The sequence below is a fragment of the Hoplias malabaricus genome, chromosome X2 (genome assembly GCF_029633855.1).
Source record: "Hoplias malabaricus isolate fHopMal1 chromosome X2, fHopMal1.hap1, whole genome shotgun sequence".
Classification (NCBI taxonomy): Eukaryota; Metazoa; Chordata; class Actinopteri; order Characiformes; family Erythrinidae; genus Hoplias; species Hoplias malabaricus.
The window spans coordinates 18,926,530-18,952,640 of NC_089819.1; the positions used below are offsets into that span (position 1 = coordinate 18,926,530).

The following is a 26,111-nucleotide window of genomic DNA, read 5'->3' on the forward strand; positions in this document are numbered from 1 at the left end:
AACAAAACAAAACAGACAAACAACAGAAATGAAACATAAGACCTTGAGCGCCTGTTCTACGTGCAACAGGTGGGAGCATACGCCAAAACAAACAGACCCACAGCAAAGATGCCACAAGGTGGCGTATTCAGACTGCGCCACACACTACTACGTGCATGAGATCTTGATACAACAAGTGCAAGAGAATAGGGTGCGACTCTCAATGATGAGATTAACTATCGTGTATTCTCAGCAAAACTGGTCATGACTCAGAAATTCAGTTTTATTTTTCCCATTCCTAAGTTAAGAGTCAAAAACCTTATTGCTCTGGAAAATGTGTACAATTATATCAGTTGACCTGCTGCCACTTCTTCACTTGCATCGATATCCTTGATGCACTGAAATTAACTTAATGAGTTTAAATGTGTGTATAACATTTCCACAAGAACAGCAAAATGCTGTCATTCAGTTTCTGTACTTTTGGCAATATATAGCATTAATATATCTACTTCCCTGCTGCAAAACATGAAGTATTCTAAACTTGTTTTATAAATCACTATAATTCAAAAAAGATATCCATATTAAGTGCTATCATGTATTTTTCTGAAACATTGAAAAACAGTCCTACAGTCAGTTCCTTGATGCACTGTCATGATAGACACAGATCAACCATTACATCATGATAACCTCCTTGGTTTCTACACCCACTGTCCATTCTCTCAGCCCCATTAACCCTATATGAGGACTTTGGTTTTCCACAGTAACAAACTGAAGCCCATCTGTTGCTTTGCATACTTTGTTTGTGCCTTTTCACCCTGTTCACCCTGTTTCATGGTGGATCATTCTCAGCATACATTCTTGACTGTATTATACATGCAGTCATAAGCAAAGATATGGCCTGCCTGACCAAAGTCATCTGCTGTTGAGGTTAACATATTGGGAGAGTTTCCCAAGGGAATGGATAATTATTTAATTATTGTCATGCACTTATTTGATGCCAGTATATTGTATACTTTGTACTTTTTGTAGGAATCGTCCAATAAAAGAGGCAATGCATTCAGAAATCTTTCACTTCGAACTCAAGTGTTACTCCCTAAGTTCAGTGGTGAAACAGCGACATGCCACATAAAATGTGAATGAATATCTAACCTCCATTCTCCAGTCTCTCTTTTTCTCTCAGCTGTTCTTTGTGAAGTGGCAGGGTGCATATAATGTGGCAGTAGAGCTGAAGCCTCTCCCTCTAGGTGGAGTGAGCGTTTGGCGCATGCGCAGTAGGTTGTTTTTCTAGCCAGCCACCTTTTAAAGTCAGCCGGCGGAGCAAACTCCAGCGTCTTTCACCGCAGACCACTGAGGGCCCTTCGGCCGCGATAACAGCATCACTTGCTGTTATTCAGCTCTGCCACATGCATGACACTCATCCACGCGGAGAGTCACTTTTTCATAAGAGATTATATTTCATAGGCGTTTTTTGTTTTCTTTTCTATTGAATTTTTGTAAGTTTTTCTTTCTTAATTTTCTTGCCACCATGGTGCTAGGAAAGGTGAAAAGCTTCGTCGTATGTTACGACTGTCTCAACGACAGCAACGTCCCCGTCTTCTCCAGCGGGGACTGTGTCTCAGGAAGGGTCATCATCGAGGTGACCGGAGAAATCCGAGTCAAGTCCCTGAAAATCCACGCGAAAGGATTTGCGAAAGTCCGTTGGACGGAGTCGCGAAATGCTGGATCCAACACTGCCTACACTCAGAATTACACAGAAGAAGTGGAGTATCTCAACCACAGAGACATTCTCATTGGCCACGAGAGAGGTAAGCACACGCTTCAAACCGAGACCCTGCCGAATAACGTTTAACGTCTTCATTTCAAATGTTTGCGGTGTTCTATTGAACCGTGGTAACGTTACTGTGGCTCGCCTGGTTTGACTTAACCTTACAGCCTACCCGTGGAGGCAGAGAGAGCCTTAAATGGGTTACATTTAGACTAATGGATTCAAATTGTGCTTATGGGTTTTCACATCAACGCAGTTCTGTTCCAAAGTAATTGAAGTGAACTACAGTAATTGTGTTGTTTCATATTCAAGTGAAACCAGTGCAGACGTTGAATAAATTCCAGTCCAAAATGCACCCACTTTCCACAGCCATACTGCTTCAATACCATTCTTACAAACAAAAACTCAAATTCGTTGACGTTTGAGACTCGCCACGATGTTGGACCCAACTGTCAGAAGTAGGGCAATGTTAACCTTGGCTGGAATGAATGAATGGTGGCGAACAACTAACAAGCCTCCGTCTTTTTCCCCGAAACCAAGCACTTTTTTCTCACACCGGAGAACTGTGGTAAGAAAGAGAAAGCGAATTTTCTATTGGAGGCCAAATATCTCAACATTTAAGAGACATAAGGCTGTTTTAGCCTTGTTTGTGATCAGTTTCCACCCTATTGTTGAAAGCGGTTCAATCCTGTTCTGATGCGGACGGCTCTCTCTCGCTCCTGATTGGTTGACGCTCACACGTGCTCCCGATGACTGCACGTTCGTGCAGAGTTAGAGAAAACCTGTTAGGAGCAGCTGCAACTTTTGTGACACCTTTGCACATATTTTGTACAGACTGAATGCTTGAAGAATGTGGGCATTTTACAGTCACCACACCCTTATTAAGGATTTATGAATTGAATACACGTATTAAATCTGAATTATTCTGTTATTAACACCTTGCACATAATCTTCAGGCATTTATAACCCACTTATTACGAATTGTTTCTTGTCAAATGACTCTCAAATTCTGGTTTAATCACTGATTCCTCTGCAAAACAGTCGAGCACAGCTGCGTGCATGGACATCCCGTTTTCACTCTTTGTGCTGAATGAAGAGCTTATTTTTCAAAGTGATGAAGTGTGTTGGTCAGATTGCTGCAAATGTGTACATTGGTTCCATAGAAGTAAATCATATCAACACATAGCCACGTAAAATAAAACGAAAGACAATAGGCTAAAGTCTTGATATAGGGCTATATTCCATTCATGTGGGTGTACGTGTGGAATACATCTGAAAGAGCATGGGATATAAGGGAAGAAGGAATGTTAACTTGCATGTACAAATTCTGGATCTTTTAAAATGCTGTAATTTGTTCATCTCTTCTTGAACTGTGTAATTTGCTTTTTTCGCGTGATCTTTTAAATGTAACTTGAAATCGTTTCTTTGAAATATGCCTAGTTTGTAATTTAAAATATCAAAAATAAAGGTGAAGATGAGAGAATGTCGGTTTCCTGTCTGTTTTTTTTGGCTCCTGGTTCTTTCTGTCGTGTGTTTTGTGAGGGGGGGTGGGGGTAGGGAATATATACACTGAGGCTACACGCTGCAGTGCACGCGCTCAACGCGCTCAGGCTGCAGTGAATGTGAATGTGTAATGAGCGAGGCGGCGCGAGCTGGTTCAGGCCGGTCTCCTCCTGCTAGAGTCTGTGCGTGATTGACAGCTCAGCGCTTGTTTACCAGAAAGCTAGAGAGAGAAATGAATGCTGAGCTGGCCGAAAGAAACCAAACTACATTCACTTTAACACGAAACTATAGATTTCAGGATTTAAATGACACATATTTAGCTTTTAAGCTTTATTGCTGAAGCCAAAAAAGCTTTAGTTGAACGTGGCCTGCTAGGTTCAAGATGCATGGGTAGGTTGGTACATGGACTATTACCCAGGTGGGCTGCCTGGTATCATCAGAGTAGATTGTCTTAATTTAAAGAAATTATATGGTTTTATGTGGGATGCTCATGTTGGCCCTATGTTTAACCCACTCTGGTCCCTTTACCCACCCTTGTGCGTGTCTATATGTGGAGTCAGCATTTAACACCAAACAAAACTTGCTGGTACCCAGCTGGTCTTTTCGTTTTGGCTCCAAATGGCTGTGTTGGCTTGGTGACCATAACATATATAAACATGAGATGTTTATATAAAAATGTACTATGGCTAGTATACTTTTAAGCTTTTCTCCAATGCACGTTTTGGGTAATTTTAGAACTATTTCTCAGGATACTATATGTATACTATGTATATATCTATCTAAGTTGTATACATGTAACACTAAAATGTTTTTTATTTAAAAATATACATTGTCAGGCATGTACAAAGACATATTTAATATTTGGGCATTGTTTTATAATCTAACACTGATTCTGGAACAATAAATGGTGTATATTTACAATAGCAAATTATATATATGAACTATTTAAGGTTTATTTAAAAGCTATTTTTATTTGATCCTTTACAAAGGTTTCTTTTCATTTTGAATGAAATGTGTCTCAATAAATGATGTTTTACATCTCATGACTGTGATAGAACACCCTACACTACACACAAATAAGTGTTGATTCTAAAAGTGTAGTAAACTCATTTGTCATGTCCCAAAAAATAATACAAATGAAAAAGGTTTGTTCTTTTTGTGTGTTATCTTTTAGCATTTTCTCAGGTAAGGTATACATGTATTTGGAATATTGTTCTTTTCCGTTTCAGATTATGATAACTCTGAAGAAGGTCTCACCATCATTCATTCAGGAAGACACGAGTATGCATTTAGTTTTGAGCTTCCACAAACGTGAGTACTTTTTAATGCTTTTTAGCATTAAAGTGAAACAGCTTTTGACAAAGATGCTCTGAATGTGTTCTTAATGTTGTGTCGGTTTGTTCACGACTCCTTATCCTCTTCAAATACAGACCTCTGGCTACCTCCTTTGAAGGGAAGCATGGCAGTGTGCGCTACTGGGTGAAGGCAGAGCTTCACAGGCCCTGGCTTCTGCCCATGAAGACCAAGAAAGAGTTCACTGTCTTTGAACACATCGACATCAACACTCCCCTCCTGCTGGTGAGCATCTGCCTATCTTCACTCACACTCCTCATGAATATTCTCATAATACATCTTAGGTGTTCACACTGTTGTTCTTGTTTTCTGCTGTTTTTTCTAGTCACCCCAGGCAGGCACGAAGGAAAAGACTTTATGCTGCTGGTTCTGCACCTCAGGTCCAATCTCACTAAGTGCCAAAATTGAAAGAAAGGGTTATACACCAGGTAATTTATCATTTCTCACAATAACTGTAGGACTGCATGCCCAACCTCCATGATGTGTTTTTGAAGTTCATTTGAGCTGAGCTACGTATTTCTGTTGTTCATTACAGGAGAATACATTCAGATCTTTGCAGAGATAGAGAACTGCTCGTCACGTATGGTTGTACCAAAGGCTGCCATCTACCAAACACAGACCTTTTTTGCCAAAGGCAAGATGAAGGAGATCAAGCAGCTAGTGGCCAACCTCAGAGGGGAGTCCCTGTCATCTGGTAAGACAGAGACATGGAATGGAAAAATGTTGAAGATCCCCCCTGTATCACCATCCATTCTGGACTGCAGCATCATTCGCGTGGAGTACTCACTCCTGGTGAGTTATAATACTTCAGGCTAACGTTCACTCTTGCCCTCTTTCTTCATTCTGTGTAATATTCACATGAATTTGGATGTTCCTCTACCTCTGAAGGATATTTTAAATCCTAGTGCCTTAGAGGATAACATTATGATCAGAAGCTCTCAAAGCAGCCATTCCCTGAAAGCATTTCTTTGACCAGTAGGGCTTTGTTATAGACAGTGTGATTATCCCAGAGTTTGCCATCATCTGCTGATAAGAGGATCAGCCTAAAATATCAGTTGAAGTTTAGGCCAGTACGTGTTGACCCCTTAACCCAGGGAACCAATTGAATTGACCTGTGCTTGTATAATGGGCAGCTTTCTATATATCAGAGCTTCACATCAGAGAGAAGGAAATGTATGTTGAACATTTTTGCTTGTCCAAGAATTGTACTGAAACCGTATCACTGTACTCATACTGTGTACTAGTTGAACAATAATAAGATATCCCAGCATTTCATGCAAACGTTAACAGGCATCATGAGTTCTGTGCTTGACCAATTAACACTACTCTTCATTTTCCATAGGTCTATGTAGACATTCCAGGAGCTATGAATCTGTCCCTCAATCTGCCTCTGGTGATTGGCACCATCCCTCTCCATCCTTTTGGCAGCAGGACATCCTCCGTCAGCAGTCAGTGCAGCATGAGCATGAGCTGGCTGGGCATGACCCTACCAGAGAGGCCCGAAGGTGAGTGATAGTTCTTGGAGCTGCCTGGGTCACGGAATCAGTCAACACTGCTTGAAATTATAGGCAGTGCTGATATTACACACAGCTTACAACACACACACACACACACACACACATGTAAACTCTGACAAACATTACTTCTATTAATATACTAAATTCTATTAATTCTTCAATAGTCAAAATGTATATTTTAACTACTTTGAACATAATGTTACTTTCATTGTCAGATTTTATTCATACAAGTCATGCTCTTTTTTGCTCTGCACGGCTAAACAAAGAACTGGGAAACAACTCACAGAGGTGACAGCTGTTGTCACTGACATGGCAGTGTTTGTAACACAGTATCCTGTCCTGTTGTCCCTCTAGCTCCCCCAGCTTATGCCGAGGTGGTCACAGAGGAACAGAGACAAACCTGCCTGGAGGTGTCCTCTGGCCGCGAGGACTTTGATGGTCCACTGTTTGCCTATATCCAAGAGTTCCGCTTCCAGCCTCCTCCTCCATATTCTGAGGTGAACATTAATAACAGATAACACATGCAAATATTTAGAAAAGACAATCAGCACTACGTGGTTCATATATAATAAGGGGTAATTGAAAATTAGAATATGCAAGTCTGTGTAGCAGATTTAGTGATATTTCCTTTCCCCCCAGTGAACACATAGGGGTCTAGAATTACTACTGTGAATTTGCTCTTTACTCTTTAATTTAGTTATATTGAGAAATTCTACATTGCTGTGAATCCATTTATAACAATGTTGTTAATAACATTTTTTAAAAAAGTATAAAAGATGGCATGTTATATTTATTTGTTTGAAAAATGAAAATAATCATAGTTATTATTCTGTAAATCATAGAAATAATAAACAAAATTACTACAAGCTTTTGCTATCTCCACAACTTTGTTTTATATCCTCAGATTTCATTTGCATATTATTCTGGTGCCATATGATTTAGCAAAATTGGCAAGGAATTTAATGCAGTCCTTTAAAAAAATAATATTAAAACCATTAGTATATAGTATTATATTAACTGTAACTATGCCTATGTGTTCTCCACAATTAGATTGATCCCAATCCAGAGCAAGTCAGAAGGACAGAGGAGAGGAGGCCAGACATGTGCCCATCACGGTGAGCGACATCATGGCACCAGCCCAGAGCAGTCGGGCCTTCCAAACTCTCGTCATTTTGTTTTTTACCCGGCGGCGACTAGCGCCAGTGCACAGCTGTCGACGTTGGGAGAAAACAAACACATGCTGGAGAAAGGACAGAAACGTACAGGAAGTTGCCGCCACATCACTTCCTGTCTACTTCGGGGACATGCGATCACAATGCTCATCCGTGTCGAACCGTGTGGACAGATGTACCTTGTTGGACTGAACCAACAGGAACTCATCAGCCTAGTTTTCGTTGTCCTCTTGCTTCTTTCTGTAACCGTGGCACAAAACGTGGTTCTGTAGCGCAGAGCTATCTAGAGACCTGAAAAGAAAAAATTCAAAGAGGAAACACTATAACCACCACCCACAATACAATGGAGAAAAGACTAGCATCCTCCTGCCTCACTTGTGGAACTTTTTTGCACATCGTATGTTTCTCTTTCATTTTTTGCTTGAGTTATGAAGCCCATTTAAAATCACTACTTGTTTTGTTTTTTTGTGTCTTCTGTAAAATGACTAAGCGATTACAGGCTTATAACTTTAATCCGCACAACTACGAACAACACAGAGATAGATTCAGAGACAAAACAGAATGAAGAGGACTTAAGTCATGCTCTGATCTAGTTTCAGCTGTTCATAGGTGGTTCTGTTTTTTTATTTTCTCTTAAGTACATGCAAATTATTAGGCGGCATTACAACATCTAAAGGCTCTTCTTCTAAAGGCCTTCATATCTTTGCCTGTTTGACTCGAAACAAGTGTGATTTTTCTTTCCCCCCTCCTGTTCACATGGATACATCTATAAGTTTTAAGCATAGAATGCCTTCATCTTTGTTTGCTTGGTGTTTATGTTGTAGCGCATGTTTCGTGGTGGAGAAGCAAAAGACAAGCGCTTGCCACTTGCATGTGTAGGCAGGGTGAGGAGATAAAACAGGGTGGGACCCCGCAGGCTGCCCACGAATGGCCTGAACAGTTTGTTGCCTTTCTTTTTGTAGTGTATTGCAGCGCAGGCTTCTATACAGTACTGCCTAAAAAAGCACTCAGTCTCAGGAGAACTTCTCACTTGCCAAATGGTTGGAAGCAAAAATATATATAAAAATATAAAAAAAAAAGACTATGTTTTTAATTGCACTGTTTGAACATGTGAAAGGATACAGGCGAAACGAATAAGTAGACTAGCGAAACAGAAAAAGAGGAGACATGCATGAAGATGCAAGGCAGCTTTCTAAGACCTTAGACATTCCCTTTTTGTCCTGTTGCTCTTGCTGATTTCATTTGCCATCATTCCTCCAGGCCGGTGATAGGAGATATGATTCAGTGTAGTTGCAGTGTGTAAAAGGACTGGAAAAATGAAAGATATGGTAGAGCACCCAAAATGAAGGCAGAGAAGCTTAAGTCACATTGTTAAGAGAGAAGACGCAGCTGAACTGTGTCTCACAAGTTGAAATGAGTTGTACATTGGTTTTTAAAACTCATTCAACACCTAAGCTAGTTCATGCCAGATTCCCATGCAGCCTTAATCATAAAGCGCCTCTTAGTTGTTGTTGTTGTTTTTTTTTTTTAATGAGAAGTCTGATCTTGTCTTGTTGAGGCCTGGAGGAAGTTTGATCATTCAGCCATTTCCCACTGAAAATGTTATCTACATAACCCTAGAAAGATGGTATGTATGGATGATCAATGTCAAGTAGCTGTTATGTGAGCGTACGTGTGGTTTGTGTTTTGAGTGGGGGATTGTAGACTTCAGCTGGTTTTTTGACTACTGCTTCAAACATAAACAGACTCATTTAAGTGGTCTTATTTTAGTGGCCTTGAAGAACTGACATGAATATGGTTCATCGCTCATGTTCCTTACAACTTACATTTTTTTGTCTGTGTTATCTGAAAAGTGTTGTTTTTTTTTTTAAAAGGACAAAAAGGGAAGACCAAATAGTCCTTTAAAGCATGCACTGATCCCCTGACACACCACTCTGATTTGCTATGGCTTAAATCTTACTTTGCGATGACTAGCATTGATTGTTTTTTATGGGCATTGATGATTTGTTTTCTGGTCAAATGACTTGGTGCAGTTGTGTTTCTCTCACCTCTCTTTATTTTGGGAACAGTGTGGTTTATCATATTTTCAGAGACCTGGGTTGTCTATGAATTGAATAAACATAGCTATTCTGAGACAAAGCAACCCACTTCTTTTATGTCTGTTATGCGTGTTTTGTTCAGCTGTTTTGAGTAAATCCACACCTGGCAAAATCACAAATGGCAAGTGATTTGGGTCTTAGGTACAATGATAAGCTTAAAGAAAAAGAAATGCTTGGTTGGTCAGTTCCAGTTTCCAGTGCTTGGCCTTCCATGTAGTCCAGTGTTAAAGCTAACCTCTTAAAAGTAGAAAGTCGGGTGGGGATTTCAAAAACTATGTGCAATATTACCTGTAAGAGTTAAATTCCTCACAATGGTATATCTTCCATTTGTTTGTTTCCTTTATGTTTTCAGTTCAGTGATCATTATCAACACTATGTACTGTTAATCAGCAGTTTTATGTCCAGAATGGTTTTGTCATTTTATCTTAGTTCTTCCTCAGAGCTAAATAAACTTTTTTTCAAATATTACACTTCTGTCATATTGTGTTTGCTCTGCTTTGGAAGGATATGTGAAAGAATATTATTTATTCTTCATTCTCGACACATCCATTTTTAAAAAAAGTATTGTAACAAAGTTCATAATTCGCTATTAAAACTAAAGCAAATGTTAAGGACCTTGTGAAGGTCTGTGTTCAAAAGGTCACGTTTTTTTTTTAGTCATATCGTTTCTAATGATACTAATGAGGTGGATTTGATTGACTCAGTAGAGACTTTTGGATGAATATGTGAAGTCTTCACTAATATAATTCGCAATAATTACTTATACTCCCCATTAAACAAATTTTCACTTGTATTCTCAGAAATATTACCACGTGTCTCTGATTTTTTGATTCATTGCTAATCTATTGTGTTCAAATCAAGTTCATTTTCTGAAAGAGTAAATGTGTAGAACCTGTCCACATCTCTGAAAGTAACTGCAGTGCAGTTTTCCAGATGAACTCTGAATGTGATTCTGTTCATAACAGTTGTAACAGCGCCCCTATTGTCGAAAAGGAGATTAGCAATATTCCACAGCAGTGCCCTGGAAAATGGCCAAGAAACATATTTTCAAATAGCATCTACATTTGTTCATTAATGTAAATAAGCCTTTACTGTTTGTCTTTAATTATCATGAAATTAAAACAATATATTTTTAGCAGTAGATCATTAAACAATTAAAAAGGTGTATACACCTTTTTGAAATTTCCCTAAAGGCAGATCTTCTTTCTTTCATTTTCATTGCTTACGGAGAACTCCAAAAGCACACTATTCACAGATATACTCCAGATACTCCTCCCTTTAATTTGTACATCACATGGACATTAGCCCAACACTATGTTGAGGTGTTGGTTGCAAAGACGCCAGCACCATTTACTGGTGTTTACCCCCAACTCCCGCTCATCGGGGCATTCTCTGGCCATAGGCCAAGTGTAGCCCCAGGCAATGTTGTAAACTTAGTTCAGGGAAAATTACAAAATAAAAGTCTCACTTTTCATATTTCACTGAAATTAAACACACATACTGACATGACCGAGGTGTTAATGTTGCTCTAAAGAGTTTAACATGCGACAGTTTTAATCTATGCTCTATTTAGGGGCTGCATTTAGAAAATCCATTGAATTACGTCAGCTGTGTTTTGTAATTATTGATTGGACTGAGGAAAGCATGGAGCGGCATGCAGAGAGCCACAAGCCCTAGCAATCCATTTAAAGCCAAGAATACAATCACACATCTCAGCCAGACTTTGCTGTGCAAGGTCCCTGTTCTCTCCAAAGCAAGTACACAACACTGCAGCAACAGTAAATGAATATGACAGGGCTGTTGTACAGCTGTTTCATAAAGGACGTAACCCTTGCTGTTTCCCAGAAGAGTTAAACCTAGCTTAAAAATCAGATTCTCTTTTATCTTTGATAATGTAACAATAAACTTCTGGACAAGATGTGTATACACAGCTTGAAGTGAACAGTGGGATACAAAGAACTAGTTCAACGGGTCTGGCTGTGTAATTTTGATGTAACTAAAGAGGTCAGAAATTAAACCTCTCTGTGAATCACAGGTGCGTGATTGTGTCAGTATATTTATCAGAGGCCCATTAAGATTTTAGGTAGCCTGGTTACAATAGACACCCTTGGCCCTATTGTGATTGCTCCTTCCTCCTCTTAGTGTTGAGTTTGCTGTTTTGACTCTCTTGGCTTCACTGATTGGCTCATTGGTTGTAACCTTTCTGTGACAATATGAGTTTTGGACCACACATGTTATTCCAGTTTATATCAAAGGCACCTGATGGAGCTCCATAATGCCAGAGAACACAGCTGCACTGTTCCACAGCCCCATGCTAGGGGCTTTATACCCCTCTGGGTCATATCTGCTTATGTGTGGTGGCTTGAGAACAATTCACTTATTTTTTTATGCTTTTACTACTGTATTGTACCACACAATTAACAGGGAGATCTTACTGCTTAGAGAATGGCTATGATTGTAACACCAAGAGGTGGAACACGTCCATATATCTGAGATATCACTTCTGAAACATATTCATAATCTCTATAAGCAATAATGTATAACAGTAGCCTCCATGTTCACAGTAGCTACCAGGGGGATTTAGGGTCATGCTCTGATGAGTCAGCTTTGACCCAGCACTTTTCACTCCCCTCATGGCCCCTTACTCCATTGACTCCTATGGGTCAGGGTCTTTGTGCTGAGCTGACCCCAGGGTTGGGGCATAAAGAGGGTAGGATTAGTGGCTAGTGCTACATGCTGATTAGCCACTGCTGACCCCACCTAGGCCTCAGCTGTTTCCTCTAACTAGTTAATCCTAGATCTAGAGAAGTACGGCTCCCATCTTCAGCGCAAAGGTCTGTGGCATGGCTAAGACTTCTAGATGCTTCTGGACTACAGAAAAACAGTAATGTGCCTTGGGAATGCAGTGCCGAGGTCACGTAACAGACAAAGACATCAACTAAAGCTGCATAAAGCACTGGATGTCTGTAGTAACTGCAAAATCACAGTTTGACTGAAAACATTGGTGTTGACAGCTTGTTGTGAAAATACATGATACAAGAAAATGCACAAGCTATTTTTATAATGTGTTTTCCAAAGAAGCCCCATAGATCAAATACTTGAGGATGCCTCAGTATTAGAACTTTATAGTTATGCCCTTCAGCCAAAGCATTACTGACTATAGGGAATAGAAGGGAAATGACAAATTGCTGTGTTCCAAAATATAAGTCCATTCTTTACAGGTCCATTGCTGTCTCATTACAGAATACCCCTTTGCTTTATTGGAAGTTTGGCTCCATATATAGTGCAGATGACAGTTTTCATAGGCAGCATAGTTACTGAGAGCAGTTATCAACACACTGTGTAAATGACCAGTTTATTTAGGCCTTCTATAAAGCACCTTAAAAAACAAATATGCAGTATGTCAGCAAAGCAGTCAGTGGGAATCTCTTGCATGCTCAGATTTCTTTGTCATATTTAAGCTTATGTTCATGCCATTTTTGCACAAAAGATAAGACCTTAAAAAAGCCAAAGAATGAAGATTTGAATAGAGAGGCACTGAGGGGACCCTGGACCTCCCAAGAGTACACTGTAAAAAGTTTCTTGTAAATTTTACAGTAAAATACTGGCAGCAGAGTTCCCAGCCATTTACTGTATTTTTACAGGAACACAACCGTATTTCAAATTTACAGCACATTACTGTAATTGAATAATACAATCATTTACTGTAACTACAATGTAGCAGACTTGCTGTAAATTTACAGCAAATTTTTTTACAGTGTACAACAACCCACTACATGAGAGAAATGATTATTTTTTTTCTGAAATAACTTTAGAATTACAATATCAGGTTCAACAATACATTTCAATCTATAAATTATCTTGACTTTGACTCAGCAAGAACAATGAAGGGGTCAGGTATAACTTTGAGATGCTTGGTCAGCCATAACTTTAAAGAGTGGGCATAAATGCTGCATTTTGTGCATACATTTGACAATAATAATCTACCTTGACATTTCTATGGCGTGAATCATTTAAACCTTTTAAATCATTGGCAGATATTTATGGTTTCCTGTACACTGTATAGCAGAAAAGACAGCAGCTTCCCCATTCACCTCCACCACAGTAGAATGATGGTCTCACTGTCAGTGTCCCAGAGTTTTCCATTCTGTTCTATGTCTTGAGTCCGTGACATCTAAGTGTTCTGTACCCTTTTATAGAGCAGTTCCTTTGCTTTGTCACTGTAATACCATAACAATATTCACAATGTTCCCATCCAGACCTGCATCTGTACAAGTAGCTTGGCAGGCCATTATAGGAACAGTTCTCCCTAGGCCGGGACGCTGTCAGAAATCTTACACATCGACTTCGTGTGACGCTGATCTGAGAGTTTGAAGTTAGCGTCACATAGCGTCTTGGCCACAGGCGCTCCGCACACAACTTTCAGGATTTTGCCAGTTGCATTCAGATTGGCTATCAGACTCTCCCATTGGACATATGAGGCTAATGCTCACAGCTACCATTTGCTACTGTGGTAACAAAACTGGAGCAGGGGACGCCATAGGGGTCTGCCAACCATATCAGCACCCACGCAGCAGTTTGAGGGTTAGGGGTCTTGCTCAAGGGCACTTCAGCCGTGAATACATTTTTCCTTGCCGGTCCCAGGAATTGAACCAATGACCCTCTGGCCTCAAGCCAGAGGGCTTCAAAGGAAATTTGACAATGTCTTAGCTGAACAATAGCTTTAAGAGTACACATAGATTCTTGCCAACACACCTTCTCAACAAATCTGTTGGCAAATGTCCTAAAACTTGGCTCCAAGCACTTATGTCCTTCTGTAGCCATGGCACTAGACAAGGCAAACAGCCTCAGTGAAGAGGACAGCTGCAGGCTCTTGGTTATTGACATGCAAAGGCCAGCTGCCTTCATCCAGTCCCTGTACCTCCATAGCTATAGGAGGGGATAAAGAGGGAACCAAATAATCCAGTGAATGGTGATCCCAGGACAAGTCACGGGATGGTCTGCATAGCTGGAGTGTAAATGGGGGGAGGAGTGTAGTGGGGAGGGTCTTGACCCAGCCTCAGCTAAAGTAGAAAGGGTTCAAGTTTTCAGAATGCAGAGTCATTGTTCGCCTAAGCTAGAGAGAACTAGGGCTAGGTAGAACAGGCAAAGTTTTCTTTAGCTGTTAACACATTATACCTGTCTGCCACGACCTAAAAGCAAACAACATTATATCTGTTGCAGGTTTAAAGGAGCTTCCATAAAAAGGCTGTCCTCCTGCTGGTACAGTGTCACAGTCAAAAGTGAACATGCAAAAGCAACATTTGTTCAGGTTCATGTTTACAGATTAAGTTTGTGTTGACTCCAGGTCTGTGATCTACTGGGAACAGAGAGAGCTACGATGGCAGCAGAGCTATCCCATTCTGCCGGTAAACAAGTCTTCATGGAGAGCACTTAATCCCTGCAGCATTCTGCTGCTGAAGAGGAGGTGATTACAAGTCACAGGGAGTTCACATTCAATGTGTATGGGTTGTGCAGGGGCCTGCTGCCATGTTTATTTTAGGCCTTACGCTCAACCTCCCCAGACAGTTTCCATTTAAATTTTCACTCGCTTTAAGAAGGGGTTTAAAATTCATTATGGTTCAAATAAATTGATGGATATTAAAAAGAATATTGTATGCTAGTTATGCAGTAAAATCCTGCTAAAAAGACGTTGTGCTAGGTGTTGGAATTGGAGGACAGGTGAAATCTCAAAGAATTAAATGCAAGTCAAAAACAACAACAATTTCAGCAGCGAATCATTGAAACAGATGATATATAACAGTTGGGAATGTTATTGATTGTCTAAGTGAAGCTGATTACATATCCTCTACAGAAAAAAACAAACAAACAAAAAAAAATGAAAGTTTTGAAAGTTTGAAAGTTAAATTGAGAAAAATTCAATTGTGGTCGAAAATCAGTTATTTGTGTGAATTTGACCATGGGTGTTAAAAAGTTTGGATAGCATTGCATTAGAGAAGATACTGTCTCTGCAAGGTGTTGTTTGGCATGCACAGCTATAGTGTAGCTTATTCAGTTTGCAGAATAATACATTGACTGCAGGCAATATGAATGATAACTCATTTTTTAAGATGTTTTTCTATTTTGTTTGGTTTGTTGACGGGTCGAGCAAACTTTGTGACACTGTGTTCTGCAGTTCAGTACCTTGCTAGGTCTATTTTTGGGCAAAAGCAAATAAAAGAGTGTACACTTCCAAATAGGTCATAGGTTATAATTCTACATGGCTAGTCTTTCTCTCTCTCTCTCTCTCTCTCTCTCTCTCTCTCTCTCTCTCTCTCTCTCTCTCTCTCTCTCATTGCATGAGGAGCAGAGCGACATTTTCCAGTGCAGCCTGGCTTGTTCCTTTTTTAGCAAGTTTGAGTCACGCTGGCCTGAGTCTCGGTTTCTCCTGAGTCACTGTGAGCCTTGACCTCACTGTGGACATGAGAAGAGCAGGTGCAGCGAGAGCCCACCTCACAGAAATCACCAAACGAACCCTGCTGCTCTCAGTATACATGAATACTAGCATGGTTGACAAAGCAGCCGCCTGAAATTCCCCACTCACATAACACATACTGCTAGTGTAGTGATAATAACGGTATATTCAAATTAAATAATACATTTTTCTTGAATAAATATAGTAACTGTTGTTATTTAATTACCGTTGGTAATAAGTAACATGAGGATTCAAAGTGTATTGGTAGCTGACATTAAAAAATTTCAATATGTAAAAATACCTGAGGTTTAAAGCTTTAAGAATATTTTTTTGCTTTCTTTTCCCTTAAAAGTTTGAGTTCTCAATGCCCTTGATCTATATATCTGAAATGTAAAAAGTGTGGCTGAAAAGTCAATCTAAACAGACCTAAACAAACATAGTATTATGCGCGCACACACACACACACACACACACACACAAAGATCATCCAACAAAGAAGGAACCTGCTAGCAGTTTTTACACAATTCCTGTTTTACATGTTGGCCACTTTACTGTAAATAATTGCAAAATTACCATGATTTCAGCATGCCCCAAAATTATAGAAATACATGGACATTTGTGCATGCCTAAGTACTGTGATTAAGTGGATTTTAAGTTATTCTGAATCTCTGCACAAGTTCTAATCAGGTGCACAAGCACATTTACACTATTTCACACTATTTAAACAAACACTATTTCAAATGTATGTTTATGAAGCTTTTGCTCTCCCTGACTGACGGGAGATGTTTGTGTGTAATATGACTGAGAAAATGCATTGCATTTTCCTTTCAACCAGTGTCAGACAGGAGTGCTATAAGAAACCAGAATGCAGTTAAATTAATATGATAATGATCCACATAAGGTTTTATGCAACCACATAGGTATAGCTTGCCACAGGCACTTAGTTTCACTGCTATATTACTTTTTATATTTGCAATATTATTTGGTTGAGTAATTCAACAAGCACACATTGTTGCCATTACTGCTTTATAGTCCCTGTCCCAGTCCTGCAGCAAAATGAACTACACAAAGTCCCCTCTTAACCTCAGGCTGATGTAGATGACCTTAAGCTATGGTTTGGCAACACATTTATACAGAAAGCACTGTGAAGCAGTGGAGCTTCAACAGAGTGTCTGGAACAGCACCACTATAATCTCATTCAGTAAGGGGAACAAGGAAGAATGTAGTCAGCAGAAGAAGAACAGACTCTAATGATGTTGTAAATAAAGACTAGAGAAAGGCCCAATAAAGATAAAGGGTAATGGTGATGATTGGAGCAGTATGAATCTCAGGAGGCTGTTTAAAACTGCTTGAATGACAGTACTGGGGAAGCACAGACCATTCAACAAGTTACAGGACAAATGTTGATACGTTTTTCAGCACTAGGACAATGCATATAATCTTTGTTTAGTTCTTTGTTTAGATATTGGTCACATTTGCAAGTAATGTCAAACAGCAGCATAGTGATACCATTATCACAACCACACATTCCCTTGGGGGTCTCGGGGTATTGTATTAGATCCTGGCCTCAGGTCACTCTCTGGGAGGAGTTTGGTTTATTCACTCTGTATGGATCCCCCCACACAACCCAAAAAACATGTTATGTGTATTCCCGCCTTGCGCCCGATGATTCCAGGTAGGCTCTGGACCCCCCGCGACCCTAAATTGGATAAGCGGTTACAGATAATGGATGGATGGAACATTAACAGTTAAAACCATATATAAACCGTCTGCTGCTGCATCTGTCTGTTCTTGGGGCAAAATCAATCTATTGGTCAAAGTCATATTAGCCCCTCACATAACACACAGCCATGAGCCTCGCTTTCCTGTTCAGTTGAAATGATGAGCTGGATTTGGGCTCAGTTCATTTTCCATGCACCTGATACTGCCAGAAAGCCCTTGCCTCATTGGAAAATGAATTAGTATCCCACAAGTTACCCAAGGAGGTGACAGACCAGGCCCGACCGGGTAAACAAGTCTGCGCCTTAGATGACCTCGGGGAGTAAAACTATATACCGTAATTACAAATGTGTGCTTTAATCAGTGCTGGATCAACTGCTTGGATAAGGACAGAAACAGACAAATTTAGCACCATATCTAAGGGCCTGTGGCTTGCTGTGTGGTCCACCGGGTGCTGAAAGGGCAGCAGGGTCAGAACTTACACCCAGGCTGTCTATCATAACAATGTGTGGTTATGTAATGACAAGAATTTTGGCACAGTGGGGGTCGCAATTGTGCTCGCTCTGTTCTATCAGCAAGGCTAAATCCATTTCGGCCTCTTCCCAGAAAGCTTGGGTAAATGTGGCTCTGTTTTTATTTGCTTTATGTCACTTGCTGTGTACAATGTGTGAAATGAGCAATAGAAATGATCCAAAACTGCGTGGAATAAAATGCTGTCACATTTTTATATTATAGCAGTATACATGAGCATAACAGCTCAGACTTATGTGGTGGCACAGTCACCATCTGTCAATAATTTGTAGGTAGGTTCCCCTTGTGAGCCTTGCTTCTTCCTCCAGATCTAAGGGAGTTTTTCTAGCCACTGTTGCCTCTGGCTTGTTCACCTGGGGTTTTTGCATTTCATGTTAAAACTTTTGTCTTTACTGGACTACTGTGAAGCTGCTATGTCAGTTGTAAAAAGAACTATACAAATAAATTGATTTGATTGATTGTATTTAAGCGTACTGGCATGGGTACTAAATTGGGGACCAAAAAAAAAGGCTATGAAGAAGCTAAGCACTATGAGTTATGCTTGTGCGATTCTCAGAAACGACTAAATAAACAGGTTTGTTCAGACTTTCACCCAGTACTGTAGGTGTACCTGGGGTAAAAGTGAAGAGAAATTGGGGCAAACTGCATTACCTCACTTGGCTTCTGCTCCTAATCGGACTAGAGAGGGGATTTTACATTTGACTGTAAACCATTACACTCGAGGCAGTGCTCCCAAACATGTGAGTCACAAAAAGAGCGGGAATTTGATCTATGCAAACATTTGGGATTAGTCTCTGCATGAAGTCTCAGAGCGTCTGGCTCTCTTCCCTGGGTTTCCAGCTCTTTCTAGTTCTTTCTCCCGCCCTTTCTTTCTCCTCCCCCCTCTCTCTTTTTATCCCTCTCTATCCCTGGCTCTCTCAGCTGGGCAGATGATTCAACACACACTCATGAAATCCTCTTCCAATAAGCCTTTCGCACATGAGTTCAGGAAACCAGCCAATCAGCAACATCTTGTGAAGACACACCTACACATATCCACCCCTTTCTCCACCTCCCAGTCCAGCCCCCTCCAGACCCCTCTCAGGCCACTGTGGTAATGATGGACCCTACGGATAATGAGCCTCTGAGTAAATGCATTGGTATTCTTTTTTAAGTCATTGACCATTAAAAACTTGGTGACATCTAGTTTTCATGAATTAAGCTTTATTAGCCCAATCAAATCACACTTAAATATGATTGTTCTACCAGGGTTCTTTTGTTTAAAAAATGGTTCTGTGTAGAACTCTGAACAGTGGAAGAAACATTTGCATTATTAAAGGGTTCTTTGATTCATGAAAGGGTTCTTCAGGTTGATGGATAGTGTGCTATAGAATGGTTCTTCTGTTGTAACAAGCTTGACATCACAATAGAAGAACTCTGTTTTGGTGCCATATAGAACCCTTTTCTAAAAGGTGCTATACAGAACCATCTACAGCACTTCTCCATCCATCTGTAGAACCTCTTTTATCATGAAAATCAAGTGTGTTCAGGATTCTGTGTACAGTATTTGCCTTATACCCACTGATCTGTAACAATCATTCATTCATTCATTCATTATCTGTAACCATTATCTAGTTCAGGGTTGCTGTGGGTCCAGAGCCTACCTGGAATCATTGGGCACAAGGCTGGGAATACACCCTAGAGGGTGCACCAGTCCTTCACAGGGCAACACAGACACACACACACACACATTCACTCACAACTACGGACACTTTTGAGTCACCAATCCACCTACCAATGTGTGTTTTTGGACTGTGGGAGGAACCTGGAGGAAACTCACGCAGACACGGGGAGAACACACCACACTCCTCACAGACAGTCACCCGAAGGAAACCCACGCAGACACAGAGAGAACACACCACACTCCTCACAGACAGTCACCCGGAGGAAACCCACGCAGATACAGGGAGAACACACCACACTCCTCACAGACAGTCACCCGGAGGAAACCCACACAGACACAGAGAGAACACACCACACTCTTCACAGACAGTTACCCGGAGGAAACCCACGCCGACACAGGGAGAACACACCACACTCCTCACAGACAGTCACCCGGAGGAAACCCACACAGACACAGGGAGAACACACCACACTCCTCACAGACAGTCACCCGGAGGAAACCCACACAGACACAGGGAGAACACACCACACTCCTCACAGACAGTCACCCGGAGGAAACCCACACAGACACAGGGAGAACACACCACACTCCTCACAGACAGTCACCCGAAAGAAACCCACACAGACACAGGGAGAACACACCACACTCCACACAGACAGTCACCCGGAGGAAACACACAGACACAGGGAGAACACACCACACTCCTCACAGACAGTCACCCGGAGGAAACCCACACAGATACAGGGAGAACACACCGCACTCCTCACAGACAGTCACCCGGAGGAAACCCACAGACACAGGGTGAACACACCACACTCCTCACAGACAGTCACCCAGAGGAAACACACAGACACAGGGAGAACACACCACACTCCTCACAGACAGTCACCCAGAGGAAACACACAGACACAGGGAGAACACACCACACTCCTCCCAGACAGTCACCCGGAGGAAACCCACGCAGACACAGGGAGAACACACCACACTCATCACAGACAGTCACCTGGAAGAAACCCACACAGACACAGGGAGAACACACCATTCTCCTCACAGACAGTCACCCGGAGTGGGAATCGAACCCACAACCTCCAGGTGACTGGAGCTGTGTGACTGCGACACCTACCTGCTGCACCACCGTGCCGCCCCTGTAACAAACATGTTGTGATAAAATAAATATTTAGATTTGAATGAAAACTGTTAAAGGATTTGACATTTAAGAATTATGAATAACTGAAAATTAACGCGTCATGTCACAAGTGCCCAGTACTCTCAAGAGTTTGTATGGTTAGCATGAATGAGATGCATTATGCATAAGAGGGCCATAACTACAACTGTGAAGTGTGCTGTAAAGTACTTTATGTGAGTCAGGGATGTAATACTGTGCCAGCTTATAATAAATATTTTAGGGCCCCGGGTCACTGTGGATCCTTATGCAGAATGGTCCTCAAAGTGATTTGAGGTACAGGCAAATTTACAGGACATAAATATTACAGAAAGAGTCAAGAATCACTTAACTACACCCTGTAAAATCGAACAAAGGACCCCACTCTGTAACTTGGATTTCTACAGCTGTCCTGTTTTCACAGTTTTTATTCATTCAGCCTCTTTCTAAAATGTGGCTTGACTATATTTGTCCTATCATTTCTTGGATATATTTTACTTCTTCCTGTAATTTATGCTAATTCTCACCTCACTGTCCCCACTCTCTTCCTGCTCAGCTATTGACTTTCAAAACCGGAGTGGGTGTGTTGACGTAAAATGATTATACTAGGTTATTTTTCCATAAACTACTTTAGTGAGCGTAAGACATGCCAGATGTTAGAGCCTCGGTCCTGCACGCTTCCTGTGTTCTGCTGTTGCGAGATCTTGAGTCAGAGCACTGAGCAGTGTGTGAGGAATGTGCTACACAAATGCTGAAGGTTGTGGACTTCCCTGTCGAGACAGCAGTACAGTCACACTTAACAGAGGCGGCCTGTAAGAGAAGCACATGCAGTGCACATGGACGCTTCTCTGTGACCAGAGGGAGTATAACTCATCTAGCAGGGTTTGTTGGGAAGAAGTTCAGTGTAAAACAGCCCAAGGCCACAATGTATGAAAAGTACACACTTTAAAATAAGGGAAAAAAGGAAGATACGTGTTTTATGTTTTCAAACAGTGACAATGTACAACACATTCTCCATCAAATGATTTTTTAAAAAAGGGTTTTACAGTAAGTTTATGTAAAGTAACGGCACATAGAATCATCACAACTTAATCATTTGAGTGCTTGGCGACTACTTGAATCTATGTATGTTTTATGCCATGGGCGGCACGGTGGCGCAGCAGGTAGTGTCGCAGTCACACAGCTCCAGGGGCCTGGAGGTTGTGGGTTTGATTCCCGCTCCGGGTGACTGTGACGGGTGTCTGTGAGGAGTTTGGTGTGTTGTCCGCGTGGGTTTCCTCCGGGTGCTCCGGTTTCCTCCCACAGTCCAAAAAACACACGTTGGTAGGTGGATTGGTGACACAAAAGTGTCCGTAGGTGTGTGTGTGTGTGTGTGTGTGAGTGAATGTGTGTGTCTGTGTTGCCCTGTGAAGGACTGGCGTCCCCTCCAGGGTGTATTCCTGCCTTGCGCCCAATGATTCCAGGTAGGCTCTGGACCCACCGCGACCCTGAATTGGATAAAGCAGTTACAGATAATGAATGAATGAATGAATGTTTTATGCCATTGTACATGTTACAGCTGGCTTCACAGGGTCTTATTGTTGTTTTCTCATTCTTATTTCTAATATTATTAGACCTTGTGATGGAAAAGTGTTGTATGTCACTGCCCAAAAAACCTCAAACAAAACAAAACAAAAAACCCATGTATCTTTTTAAGATTTTAAAAAATATTGTATATCACTTCAAAACATCAGCTGATCTTTACACCAGGAGGATGACTATCAAGAAATAAACCAAATGTAATGCTTTAAATAATCTCAAGAATAAACCAAATGTAAATGCCTGAATAAAACATCTCTCTATGGGCTTGCATTAAACATTAAGAACGGTTTTGTCACAATATGTGTATATTCAGTGAACCTGGCTCTACAAACATACCTCAGCCCTAGGTTTAAATGGGCCCTGGTCAAAGGCCTTTCCATTTAGGTTTTGTATTTCAGATGAATAATGATTACATGAACAAACCAGCTTTAAAAACCATACTGTGTCTGATTACGTTTGTGTAAGACTGTAATATAATTCAGTGAATGATGACATTTGCCCGACTGAAATATTCTGTTAAGGGAAGACATTTTTAGCTCTCATGAAAAATCAAGACGACACAAAACTCTTTTATGACTCTCATAGGAGGCTATTTTGTAACAAGTTTCAAGGCTATCTGTCTCACTAGGACCTCAAGCACGAACAGTGATCCAGTTCCAGCAGGATTTCTGGGTGCTGCAGGCCGTGGGCAGATGAATCTTTTATGTGCTTTGAATGGTGTGAATTCAAAGGCTTAGGGTTTTCAGAGCAGTGTTCCAACATTTTCTAAAAACTCTGAAAGAGACTACACATCTCATACTAAACCAGAGAAATGCTTCTTCATGGCCCAAGCCATTACATTCGGAGGAATGGTTTGGCAAAATGTCAAATTTGCACAGCTTTCCCTCTTACTCCAAGTGTAGTGAGTCAACACACACACGTCTGGTATATGAAGGATTCTCCTTTGGTTTCACACTGGAGCTACGAGGTCAGTGAAAGTAAAAGCTCATACTGTACCATTAAACACTGTGCAGAGGGCATATCTAACTGAACACATGCATTTATTCTCAAAATTGACTAGCCATATCCAAAAAATAACAAAATATTGTGGCTTCTTTTTGAAAGAGTAGAAGAAAAGACAGCACATAAGTGGGAAAATGCTCATTTATTGAATTGTCCTGGCAACCACAAGCCACAAGCTTGCCCCACCCACCACTTACATTAACTCCCAAAATGTAGAGGGGGTTACCACTATGAAATGAAAGTGTGAGTATGGTGAACTACCAAAACAACCTCAAATGCATCATCCTCACAGAAAAAAAACACACAACAGACTAAACACACAATACACCAAACTAAACAAATACCACATATAAAGCACAAAACACAACAATAAAGTCTCTCTTACTGGAAGTCGCAAGGCACGATGGGAATGAACTGAATGCCCATGTCCCTAAATGTCCCATGTTTTAGTAAATAAGTAATCTGTGATAGTAGTAGTACAAAAAGGTTTTGTTTATACAACATTTATAGTCATGTTTTTGAAATCATTCTGTTTAAATGCTAAGCCTATTCCCCTATATTCCCCTATATTACCATATTTGGGGAAATGTGCTTCCATCTTTGGCCTGATTGACAATTTGAAGAAGGGGGATTTGGAGGAAACTTGTATTTGGGAAGAGAATATTTACTTAAAATCGAAAAGGCCACAGCTGGGTTTATCTCTAAGGAAAGCTGTTCCAGAAACTTCCAAGGACTTGTTACTTAAATGACTTGCTCGGTCTATACAGTTTCCCACTGCTCTGTAGGGAGTGTGTAACAGGTGCTGAGAATTGTGTAGGATTTGACCCAGTTGGTATGCCATGTATAAAAAGGGCCCATCACAAACTGAAGGACTGTCAATTCCTGGCACACGCTTTTATTGTCTTTCATTTTCCCCCTGCCTAAAAACAGGGTGTAGCATTTCATGTTAATGACACTTAACAGATGTAAAGACATTTTCCTTCTAAGCCGTGCTGCAACATAAAATGGCATTATTCCGTGTAAGCTGACACAGCAATAAATGTGTCATTTGATTGACTTCACTTTAGAACACTAATGATGCACTGTTAAAGGTCACTCACGTTTCTTTTTGAGGAAGAGCCAGGTTGATTTAAAGTGATGGACTGGTTTTGAAGTGTGTGCACACTTATGAACAAGGGAAGTAGGTCATACACATCCCCAGCTGAGTTTCAGAAAACATCGAGGCCTCTGCCTTCAGTCTTTGTTCTTCAACAGCAGCACTCTGTTCCCCATCAAAGCTCAATGCCTGCAGATCAGATGCCTCCTACACTAACCCTATGTGAAGTCAGTTCTGGATAAAACCTTTTTGCCCTGATTCATGACCAACCCCAATATCCCACACCTAACACCAAAGTACAATTACATGTAATCACTGTAACATTACAGTCACTGAGTTCAGTGGCCTTTTGTAGTGATCCCAGACGGCCTCTCTAAAATATGAAAAAAGAAACTTGGCATAGTTCATCTTTTTTGTAGACTATGGTGACCTCACCTACTATTTTTTTTTGCCACAGATACTTCATTTAGACACCAGAACACTTGAAAGAACAAGACATAATGGCATAGTTATGGCAAAATATATATATCCAAATTTACCCTTCCTTGACGTTTACTTATTTAGTGTCAAATGAGGTCAATATCATGAATACATAGTAATTTAGTGGCCATAGTGACCACAAAAGATCTCTATGAAGTCTCTATGAACAGGCACCACCACCAGTTAATTTCTAACAAGGCGTACTATTTATAATCATGTGAAAGCACACCTATAGATTCACTTAGAAACAAAACACTGTTTAAGTTAATTATTTAGACACGGCCTAACATATCAAAATGATTAAAGTTTGCGGTGTAAATAAAGTAAAACTTAAACTGACCTCTATGACAATTTTAGTAGTTATGGAATTCTGGCCTTTAAAGTGTTTAAGAGCGGAGGTTGGACATAGCTCTTTGGGTATTAGCGACTGTCCCCTGTGCCTTGCATGAGTCATGCTAGAGCTGCAGAAGTGGAAAACACTGAACCAAACTGGTTCGGACTGGCTGGCTGATTCAAGAAGTGATGAGGAGGCTGAAGATAGAGAGAGAGAGAGAGAGAGAGAGAGAGAGAGAGAGAGTAGCAGAGAAAGAAAGGTTGCTTTGTTTGTGCCACTGCTGTATGGTCTGCTGGCATGGAGCCACGGTTTTGTAAGCACATCTTGTCATGGCTGTTGCGTGTCATTTACCAAGTCTAGTTTGCCACCACATACAAAGATACATACAGTCAATATGGGCAAATGTTGCTGAGCAGGTTGTTGATTGTCTGGTGAGAGAGGCCTAAATATATATCTCTATATTGAACTGTTTAGAAACAAAACGAGAAGGCATACAGAATTTTCCCTTCTTTAAATTGTTTCTTTGGATGAACCACGTTTCCCACTGTCCTTTGGTTATCCCCTTGGCACAGAACCTGAACAACACTGACCACAATTTTAGGCTCAGAATAAATTGGAATTACTCATTACACAAAATATTGACTGTGTCCACCTAGAACATTTCAGGTTTACGTGGCCCACCACAAACAGTCAAGGGATTC

The 26,111-nt window shown here is 40.7% G+C and overlaps 1 protein-coding gene across 1 annotated transcript; it reads left to right on the forward strand.

Annotated features, from left to right (window-relative positions):
- Positions 1-1,306: 1,306 nt before the first annotated feature.
- On the forward strand, positions 1,307-10,154 carry LOC136676575 (arrestin domain-containing protein 3-like). Its single transcript, XM_066653673.1, has 8 exons — positions 1,307-1,784; positions 4,477-4,558; positions 4,678-4,825; positions 4,926-5,028; positions 5,136-5,392; positions 5,943-6,105; positions 6,472-6,614; positions 7,168-10,154. The coding sequence occupies exons 1-8, from the start codon at positions 1,505-1,507 to the stop codon at positions 7,234-7,236; spliced, it is 1,245 nt and encodes a 414-aa protein (XP_066509770.1). The 5' UTR covers positions 1,307-1,504; the 3' UTR covers positions 7,237-10,154.
- Positions 10,155-26,111: the final 15,957 nt, after the last annotated feature.

Coding starts and splice junctions, on each gene's coding strand:
- LOC136676575 (XM_066653673.1), top strand. CDS start 1,505: ATGGTGCTAGGAAAGGTGAAAAGCTTCGTCGTATGTTACGACTGTCTC. Junction 1,785..4,476: donor TCTCATTGGCCACGAGAGAG/GTAAGCACACGC, acceptor TTTCCGTTTCAG/ATTATGATAACTCTGAAGAA. Junction 5,393..5,942: donor GCGTGGAGTACTCACTCCTG/GTGAGTTATAAT, acceptor CATTTTCCATAG/GTCTATGTAGACATTCCAGG.